Source organism: Cryptomeria japonica, chromosome 1 (genome assembly GCF_030272615.1).
Source record: "Cryptomeria japonica chromosome 1, Sugi_1.0, whole genome shotgun sequence".
In the NCBI taxonomy this organism is placed as follows: domain Eukaryota; kingdom Viridiplantae; phylum Streptophyta; class Pinopsida; order Cupressales; family Cupressaceae; genus Cryptomeria; species Cryptomeria japonica.
Genome location: NC_081405.1, coordinates 150,955,660 through 150,966,198, shown reverse-complemented (window position 1 = coordinate 150,966,198; position 10,539 = coordinate 150,955,660). Strand labels below are relative to the sequence as shown.

The following is a 10,539-nucleotide window of genomic DNA, read 5'->3' as shown; positions in this document are numbered from 1 at the left end:
CAATTAAATCCTACGAAATAATGTACCCCTCATTGACTTTGTTTAGCTAATCCATATTAGCACCACTAGCATCGTCAACTAATTTATTTGAGCATAATAGTTCAATGCTAAAATTTATAAGAACACTAATAATTAGAAAATTATTATCTATATATTAGTCTAGAACCATTTATCAAATTACTATTTTAATTTCATAATTAAGTATAATTACAAGTTTGATCTAGAAGCATAATGCAAGGTTGTTGATCCAAGATTAATTGAAAATAAGAAGTTTCTTTAGACTAGTTATAAATTAGAGAAATCTTAAATAAATAAAATGATATACACAAATGAGACTAATTTGAAAATAAGAGGTTTCATTAGACTAGTTGTAGATTAGAGAAATCTTAAATAAAGAAAATGATATACACAAATAAGACTAATATTTACTTCTAGATGAGTATAAATTATTATTCATTATTTGACCATTAAACCATAGCAAAATAATTCCAGATTGATTTAGGAGGAGATTAGTTGTAAATTCTTATGATTGTTGACAGTAGTTCTAGATTCATTTAGGTGGAGATTAGTTGAAAATTAACAAGGTAGTTTTCTTCGTTAGACTAGTTGTAGATTCGAGTGGGTCCTTAAATAAAGGAAATGATATACACAATTTTGCGCACAATTGAAAAACAAGCCATAGAGGAGGAGATTAGCAATGCAAGGAAGGTTTTGTGTAGTGGGTGGAGATGGCTTCATTGGCTCCTCCCTCGTCAACTCTCTTCTCCACAGAGGCTTTTCTGTCCATGCAACTATTCTTCCTACATCTGGTATACCCATTATCGCCATTCTTTTTAAGTTAATGTTCATGATTAGGATACAACCTGTATAATTAAAACATTGAATGTTTGAAAACCAAATTGGAGCATTTACAGGGAAGGAGGACATACACTATCTACAACGACTTCCTGGTGCCCATGAAAGGCTCAAGCTCTTCAATGCAGATCTGCGCGTGGAAGGCAGCTTTGATTCACCCATTTCGGGCTGCCAAGGTGTCTTCTTCGTTGCATCTCCTACAAATTTCAGCTCCAAAGATCCCGAGGTAAAAACTGCATCACAGTTGATTCTTACATTTTAATTCAGAGCTGTATATGCTGAATAATATTAGTTGGGTTTTTCTTTTCTTTGCAATATGTTTATGAGCAGAATGAGGTTGTGGGAGTTGCGGTTCAGGGGACAATCAATGTATTGAAATCCTGTGTGGAAGCAAAAACTGTGAAACGAGTGGTTTTCACTTCGTCTTCCTGTACTATGTCACCACTGAATGAGGAGGGAGAGATGAACAATAATCCATCCTCTGTGGAATCCTTTTGGACCCCTGTCAATTACATCCGTTCCAACCAACAACAATTTCCAGTTTGGGTATTGCCTGAATCGCCTATTTTGGCTTCCCTAGATCTAATCTACTTTGAAATACCAAATACCAGTTTGCAGATTTGGGTTTTGTACAAATTGTTTGTTTTGATTTCATGAGTTCTAATCTACATTATAGAGACTCAAAATTTCAAGAGGTTTTCTAATATGAAATTTGTGTATTGAACGCAAAAGCCCTACTTTGCGTCAAAGACACTGGCAGAGCAGACGGCTTGGAGCTTCGCAGAAGAGAACAATTTAGATGTTGTGACAATTGGGCCATCCGTTGTGGGAGGACCTTTTATCACTCCCTACATCCCCACTAGCATTCAGATACTCTTATGGTTTCTACCAGGTCTTTCTCATCCCTGTTACCCTAATATTCAAACATTACATGATATTTTTTTCTCTTAAATGATTGTATGTTTTCTTAATGATCTTTTAGGCAAGAATGGAGTTCCTAGCAGTATTGTAAGATCTATCCTTTCCTTGTTTGGGACATTTCCAGTAGTCCACGTAAGCGACGTTTGCCATGCACACATATTTCTGATGGAGCAGCCTGCAGCACAAGGGAGATATTTGTGCTTGGCAGATACACTCTCTGTTAAGGAGTTGCAGCAGTTTATAATAAAACGTTATCCAGATCTCAAGATAACAGATATGTAGGAATCTTAGCCAACTCTGATATTTGTATTTTTTGTATCAACATAGCTTATGTTTATATCAATTTCTATTGCATGCAAAATGTTTATAAATGAGAATGGTTTTGTCCCTGGTTCGATTCAGGTTGCAGGATTTGGATTCCAGTTTTCCTATAAATACACAATATAAATCTGATAAGATCACAGATTTGGGATTCAGATTCAACTATGGGCTTGAAGAAATTTACGACGATTGCTTCGAGTCATACAAAAAGCTGGGTTTGTTAGCTACAGAGTGATTGTTACGTATAATGGTTTAGTAAGGGGTTTTATTTATGGAAATAAGTTGGATTATATAAGAGTGGTTTTTTTTAAGATTTTCTCATGGGTCGGATTTATATGCATCTATTAGATGTATTATCTATTTTCATTTGATCAATTGGTATTGTTAACAGCAAGACACAAATTATGTAGAATTTCGAGAATGTCACTCGGCATGGTTTGAGTTTTTTTTTCGAATCTGTACAAATTGGTTGTGTTTTATTTTTATGTTTTTAAATATGTTGTTATCTATTAAATGAAAACACTGGTTTTGTGGTTTTATCTATGGCTGTTTCCATGTACGGTATTATTCAAATACCTAGTGTTAGATCCTTATTTGTTTCTCTATGTAGAGACATTTTATAATGTGGAATAAATTTTATGTTTATTTTGTTTCTTATGTAGAGACATTTTATAATGTGGAGTGAATTTTATGTTTATTTTGTTTTCCATGTTCTTGAGGTTATTACTTTTTAAAGATCAAGATGTGAAACAAAGAAAGCAAAATTATGGTTGTCTAATATAAGTTAGCAAAGCTAAACTTTTGAGGTTAGTCAAACAATTTCAAAAATTTGCAATTTAGATTTACTTTTGGTTTATTGTAAATAGATTGAAGCCTCAACTGTAAAGAAATTAGTTTTGGTTCATCTCGTTTAAAAAAAAACTGCTTTGATAGTAGGGTCATGTAATATACTCCCACAACTTGTTTTTACTATCAGAATGATTGCTCTTGCAATACCTCCTACAACTCCTATAACAACTTCCAAAACTACTCTTACAAAAACACCCACACTTTTTGTCATTGATCTAAAAAATAATATGAATGAAATTCTATCTTAGAAATTATTTTTCCTATTCTTATTCTAAAAAAATGTTAATGTCTCAAGTGACCCTTAATTTGTTAATGAAATTGATTGACTCAAAAAAAAAAAAAAAAAACCACCAAAATGAAATCTTATTGAATATAAAGACTACATTACTTCAAACACATAAGAGTAGAAACATATCCCATATAATTCTAACAAAATAGATTCTACTCAATCCTTTCTAAACATTCCTTCATACTTCATACCAGAATATCAATCGAAGCGATTATAAGATCTATCAAGAAAAAAGATGGTGGTGTAATCTTATTTTCAAGAATTAATTAAAATAAAACAAAAATAAAATAAAATGTTGGTGTATGCTTTTAGGCAATTAGAAACACAAAATGATTGGTTAAAATTGGAATAGCTTGAGTGATCATAGAAATAGTATGTAATATTTCAAAACATCACCCAATTGGTTTTCTAATATTTACACCAACTTCAACATCTTTTGATGTAATTTGTAATTAATTCCTACTTATCGTGTTTTAAACTAGTCGATTCATTTAACACTTGGGCATCAGTGTGCTCCTTTCAATTCCTTGATCAAATTGATTAGCTATAAGATTAATCTTTGTTTTCGTAGCTTTTAAGCACTTTAACTGCCTTTTACACAAGTGGATTTTAGTGGCACATTCAGATATCTAGTGTCTAGGTAATACATATGGAGTTATCTTGGTTATCAATTCTCTTTCTTCTTTTGGACAATGTGATTTAATAAAATTCAATATGTTTTTACTCAAGGTATACTTTTCTAGTTAATTTTTAATATTGAGTTATATGGTAAGCTGAAATAGTAGGGTTTTTTTTTCTATTGTTCAAGTATAAAATTATATTTTTTGAAAAATATTAAAAACAAGAACTAAAAGTACATAGAGAAATAATTTACAAATGTTACTTCAAATTTAAAACTACATGAGCAATTTGGCATATAATTTACCTAATATATCACATAAAAAATAAATAATTATATTTAGGGTAAGTGCACAAAGATGGTGGTCAGAAAAGTGGACACCACCCAAAAAAAACATGGAAAAACAAGCAACGCGTACGTGGTTATAAATTTGAAATGATCGCGTATGTGCTCATGTTTGTTGTTCCCAAGCCTAGAGAAGGTAGCTCGTACGTACTGCTTTTAGGAAAAAGAGTGCGTATGCGCTACCTTTAGGAAAATGAGCATGTACGCGCTACTTATAAAAAAATGAGCACGTTCGCGCTACTTATCCCTAAAAGACTGCATATGCAGTACCTGTCAAAAAAAGTTTTAAAAAAAAAATGGGTCTTATTTTCCCATGACAGCTACGTTTTTATTTCCTTTTTTCTTCATTTTCTTTGCTAAACCGCGAACAGGGTGCCACATTTCTTCTCCAGACACTATGGATCAAGGTTAGTTTTTGTTATTTTTTGTCTTTCTTTCCCGTTTGTTCAATTTGTTTTACGTTTTGAATTTAATTTCATTAATTTTGATTAGGTTTTTTCATCTTTTGTTTCAAAAACCAGATTCTTCTAATTCACAACAAGAACAAAATGCACCTCTTGAAAACCCACAAGGTACACCCCCAATTCCTCCTTTTGACCGCACACCTGAAACATAGGAGCAATTAATTAATCAGTTAGGGCAAAATATGTCTAAAACCAATAGAACGATTGATAAATTGAAAACATCCAAACTTGAGCATCATAAATCCCTCACCACTAGCCTAGAAATATTAGCTAGTGGTGCCATGGTTGTTTCCACACAAATTACCAAATGGGGAAACTTTAGGGATAGGTGTCATCAATTCTATGCTGATGGGCTATCATACGAGGGAGTCAAAAACAAAAATATTAGTAAACAACAAATATGTGCCCTTTTTGTTGATCCTAAGACTGATCAGTCATTACCTCTTAATGCAAAGAGGTTTCTCATACATTGGTGTACCAATGCATAGATGAAGAATCTTTTTGGCCAGAGGTGGTGGATGGTCTTTGATGATCCACCTTGTAATAATTATGAGGTGCCATTGTATTTTATGAGAAAAGTATACTATGAGTTTGTGCTCAATGTGCGGCCAAACTATTCTGACATGAGAGAGTTTCATGGTAGAGGTGGCGGCTCTGCTCAAGATAGACCTGGAGCCCATAGGTGATTACTCATGGAGAGTCGTTGCTCCTTGGCACCCAAACCCAAGGTGCATCAGGCTGTTCTAGTAGAGCTGAAAGAGTCGATGGTGCTACATATTCTTCAGGTGGCCACAACATTGACTAGTGCCATCATCCAACATGGGATGTGGTTAGCACACTCTATTGTACTGGATGATGAGCCATTAGTTGCTCTAGGTGGTGACAGAGAGCCCATTTAGCATATGTGTGTTAGTTGCTTGGGGATATGCTTGGGGATAGATGATGTGGCCAGTGCAGATTGATCCACATCTCATCTATGCACGATTTGCAGGAGTAGATGTCAGGCCCACACGACTAAGGATTTCATGCTGACAGATGAGTTGATGGACAAGGTGTTTGCCCATCAGCGATAGACACAGGTGTGTTGATTTGAATTCATAGCATTTTATTTATCAGTCACTTTAAATTTGTAATTACATAAATGAATTTTTATTTATACATCGATTTAAATTGAGACAAATAATATGCATTTCAGGATGCAGCAGCGGTATCCCATACTCCTCCCTCAGTTACTATAGCTACAACTTCGATGCCTGAGGTATAAATTTTGTAACATGTTAAAATATAATAGTACACTTTGAATTCAAAAAAAATACAAGATATACTAACTGTCTTTAATGCTTGGTCCAATTTTTAGTTTGTAGGTGTTAACAGGGGACCAAATGTCCCAGATTGATGACATCACGCTTTCAGCGATTGATTTTGGCCTACAAGGCTATACGATATCATATTTTGTACAACCCTTTTTATGTATTGTTTTTATGGAATATGTAAGTCATTTCATTTTAGATTTTTACAATTATGTTTAATATATTATCTGTACTAATATCTCATGTTAATTTTTTTTTTTAAGGTACCCCCTCTGCGTCTAGGGCTCGTCCTAAGAAAAAAGAATTCCTCGAAGACGCCCAAACGTGGGAAGAAGGTAATTGAACACATTTTTAGTTGTACAATTGTTTGAAAATGTTGAAATCAAGCATTAGTTGGGGTTTGTAGATTGATTAGTGTTTTTTGTCTATTTTACATGTACATCAGCCATTGAGCTATGTGGATTTGTTGAATGCACCTGATTCGCCCGTGGATCAAGAGAGGGAAGAGGTATGTATCTCTACTTTATTTTCTTGATTTCATGATTATATGCACGCGTACATGTGAACTTGTGATATATTAAATAATCTTATAATTTTTTCATACAAGAAATATCCATAGTTGTTTCATCAATGGTGAACCCTCCTCTGTGCATTGGAGAAGCATCTCAGGATCTGGTACACTTTTGTTTGATATATTACATTAATTGTTTTTAACCTACAATACTTATCATTATATTAATTGTATTTAATCTTTGATCATTTCTTGTATAGGTAATAGCGATAGTTTCTCCATCGATGGTGAGCCATCCTCAGTCCATTGGAGAAGCATCTCAGGCACAGGTACGTCATTGTTTTCTATATTATAGCTTTTAAGTGTTTTTGATATATTTATGTTAGTACATTGTATTAATTATACATTTAATCTACAATAGACCCATTCGCGGTACGTCCATAACATGGATCTTGTTAAGTATGTCTTCAAGAAAACTCCTAAGAGTGACAAGGAGAGGAGAGTGAAGACATTAGCTCCTAGATTAGCCGATGAGGTAATCTAAATTCAATTGCAAAGGAATTATAGTTAAATGCATAGTTATGTTGTTAATTGTGAACTATTTTCTACAAAATAATTCTAACTTGGCTTTTGAATTGTGGTTTTGTAGCCATCTACAGAGCCGCGTACTATATCGAAGAGGCTTGATTTTGATGATCCACCACAAGTTTAGGATCATATAGTGTTAGTTTTGGTCATAAAATGACCAATACATGTAGATATATTCTACATTTTTATTGTGTATTGATTTGGACATGGCATATGCCACATTTTTGTAATGCTTGTATTGACTTGGCAGACATGCCTTTTTTTGATATATATAAATGTTGATATTCGATCCAATAAATGTGTACTGAGTTAATTATTTTTCATTCGTTGTATTTTGTGGTTGTCCTTTTATAAATTTAATTGGTCATCTGCCTATGTAATCAACAATATGAATATAAACAACAAAAATATATGATATAAAACATTGCAATCGTGGAATATGTTTTGATAAAATTTCTAAAATGTTGAATTAACCCTACAAAACTCCTTGTATTCAATTTATTATTGTGTATTCGTTGTATTTGGTGGCTGCCATTTTATAAATTTAAATTAATATTTGCATATGTAATAAACAATATGAATATAGACAAGAAAAATTGACAATATGAATATAAACAACAATATGTGTTTGGTGCTAGAGCACCCTCATGCTCGCAATGGTCAAATTTTGGTTGTCGTGTGCACAAACAGACGTCATGTGTACATCCGAGTGGGCAGTTCTACGCTAGGAATGTGATGAATAATGATGAACAACAGATACCCCAACCGGTACTGAGAGGGGGGGGGTGAATCAGTACAGGTAAAAACTTTCTCAACAACTTATCTAGTTAACCAACTGGTTATCACCATTACTAAACTTAACCATGACAATACCGGTTAAACATAGTAAGACACTAGACACCATAAAGTGATAAGTCTGAACACTTCAAATACAATCAATACTTGACATCAACTTCACCCATCAACATATGCATGTGGTCTACTAGAAATACCATAACCTATTAACTCTACATGCATAAATTTTCAACCAAATACTTCATAAACATCACATGAAAAATGCATAACACATAACACACAGATTTTTCATGTGGAAACCCAAATGGGAAAAACCACGGTGGGGATGAATACCCACAAGCTTGTTTTGAACTCTTTTGAAGCTCGCCCTGCTAAGAGCCTAGTCCGGTTAAAGACTTTATAATAAGGTTCTATTAGGAACCGATCCTATTAGAGATCTCCCGGTTAAGGGATGGTTATATACCCTGTGAAAGGTTTAAACCTTGTTAAAGTTTACCTCGCTAGAGGATTTGAAGAACTCAATGATCTTGAGTCACCTGGTTATGGGTTTTACAATAAGCCTATTAAAGCTACTCGGTAAAGGGATTTTCCAATTGTTGAAATGATTAGAAGACAATAGGTAAAAATCTGATCTGATAACAGCACTACATGCCAAGGCATATCCTTTTCATTTCCTCTACTCTGCAATCACACTCTATAGTTTCCCTCTTACTGGTTTGACAACTATCAAGTGTCTCATCACTTGGATACACACACACAACATTTGCCAACAACTTTACAATAACAAACATCATCAACCTTATAGGCAATGGTTAGGTCGATAGAATAAACCCTAAACCCTAAGCATCTTAGGTTTACAACACAGGCAGTCCAATCCTGACCATCCAAACACTTGCATAGAGCATTACAATTTCAAACAAATCACAAGAAAATCTGCATCATTCATTCTTCACTGCACATGAGAATCAGTAACCCATCACACTCTCTTCTCATTCCACTAAGAAGAATGATCATCCCCGAGGTAGACTTCAAATGTGGTTGATCTTCTCATGCAAGATCCTCAAGAAAATCTTTCATGTGCACAAGGCTGACATGGCACCTTGATCTTATTCACATCTCTTAGCTAACTCATCACAGAGTATCATCAGTTGCATCGCACAAGCTGGATCACCAAACCAATAACCCTAGAGCTGAGACTATCAACCGATAGTCACACTTAGTGAAACCCTGACACCAGTTCACTACATCTCTTCATGCCTCTTCATACTGGTTCACTTGAACTTATTCACATCAATGACAACATACATTATCATCATATCAACATACTGGTTCATCATATGCCAATGATATCCAACAGAATGCTCCTGTCATGCATCCCAAAGCGCTGAAACGTCGAGAGTCATACCTTGCCGACACGATCTCTCAAGTGCCCTGAGTCCAAAAAAATGTCAAACTTTGATGGACTATTTCTTCCAATCCATGACACATATGATAAGTCTGTTTGAACCTATGGGGTTGCATGAGGTTCCTCTACAATGGCCTATCTTGGTTTTTGACAACTCAGAGGCATTTTCAATTGGTAGCATTTTTTCGCCTGCTACATGCAATGCAAAGTTGCAGGATTGGTTAGAATCGATTCGGTTCATCATGTGCACAAAACGAAATCATGAGTGAGTCTAGGTGGGAAGGTTTACGCTAGGCAAGCCCCTATCATGGAACCCAAAGCGTCAGAACATTAAGAGTCATACCCTACCGGTGCAGTCTAGAAAGTGCCTTGAGTCCAAAAAATTGTCAAACTTGGATGAACTGTTTCTTCCTATCTAGGACACATATGATCGATCTATTTGAACCTATGGGGTCATGTGAGGATCCTCTATAATTGCCTATCTCGGTTTTTGACTACTTGGAGCCATTCTCAATTGGTAGCATTTTTTCGCCTACTACAAAAACCATTAGTTGCATGCAATGCAAAGTTGTAGGATTGGCTAAAATTGATTCAGTTCATCGTGTGTACAAACCTATGTCACGAGCGCATCCAGGTGGGTAAGTTTACACTACAACGTCGAGAGTCATACCCTACCAGTGCAATCTAGAAAGTGCCTCGAGTCCAAACAATTGTCAAACTTTGACGGACTGTTTCTTCCAATCTAGGACATTTGCTTCAAGTTGGGCATTGGCTTCAATATATTCTCATCAATGTCAATTAGATACTCTGGTTTCCTACAAATTATTCTAGGAGGTGTTAACATCGGTGCATTATGTACATTCAATTCATCAAATAGAGAAGGTGTATGTTCATTTAATTGATTATTCAATATGGTATCTTCTTGAATTGAATTAGGTTCACACGGTAAATCAAATGTCTCTTCTTCAATTGCATTAGGTACATTATGTTCATTTGGTAAATCTAATTGAGATGTTGAGGATGTCATACCTTCTTCTCCCATTGTTCTTATGTCACATAATTTCTTCATACGCTTCCTTTGTCTTTCCTTTTCAGCCTCTCATTGTTCCATCATTCCTCGCTTGTTCTTTCCCATGGTTGATATCGGTTGTCCTAAATAGAATCATATTACATATATATGTAAACAAAAGTTCATAAACAAACAAATAACCATAAATATGCATCTTATCATTATTTTTTTGAATCAAACTATTAAACAATCACAATA

The 10,539-nt window shown here is 34.5% G+C and overlaps 1 protein-coding gene across 1 annotated transcript; it reads left to right on the top strand.

Moving 5' to 3' along the window:
• Positions 1-656: 656 nt before the first annotated feature.
• Positions 657-2,636, top strand: LOC131079736 (putative anthocyanidin reductase). Its single transcript, XM_059222225.1, has 6 exons — positions 657-809; positions 915-1,081; positions 1,186-1,401; positions 1,588-1,747; positions 1,838-2,054; positions 2,179-2,636. Exons 1-6 carry the CDS (start codon positions 698-700, stop codon positions 2,330-2,332), a joined length of 1,026 nt encoding a protein of 341 aa, XP_059078208.1. The 5' UTR covers positions 657-697; the 3' UTR covers positions 2,333-2,636.
• Positions 2,637-10,539: the final 7,903 nt, after the last annotated feature.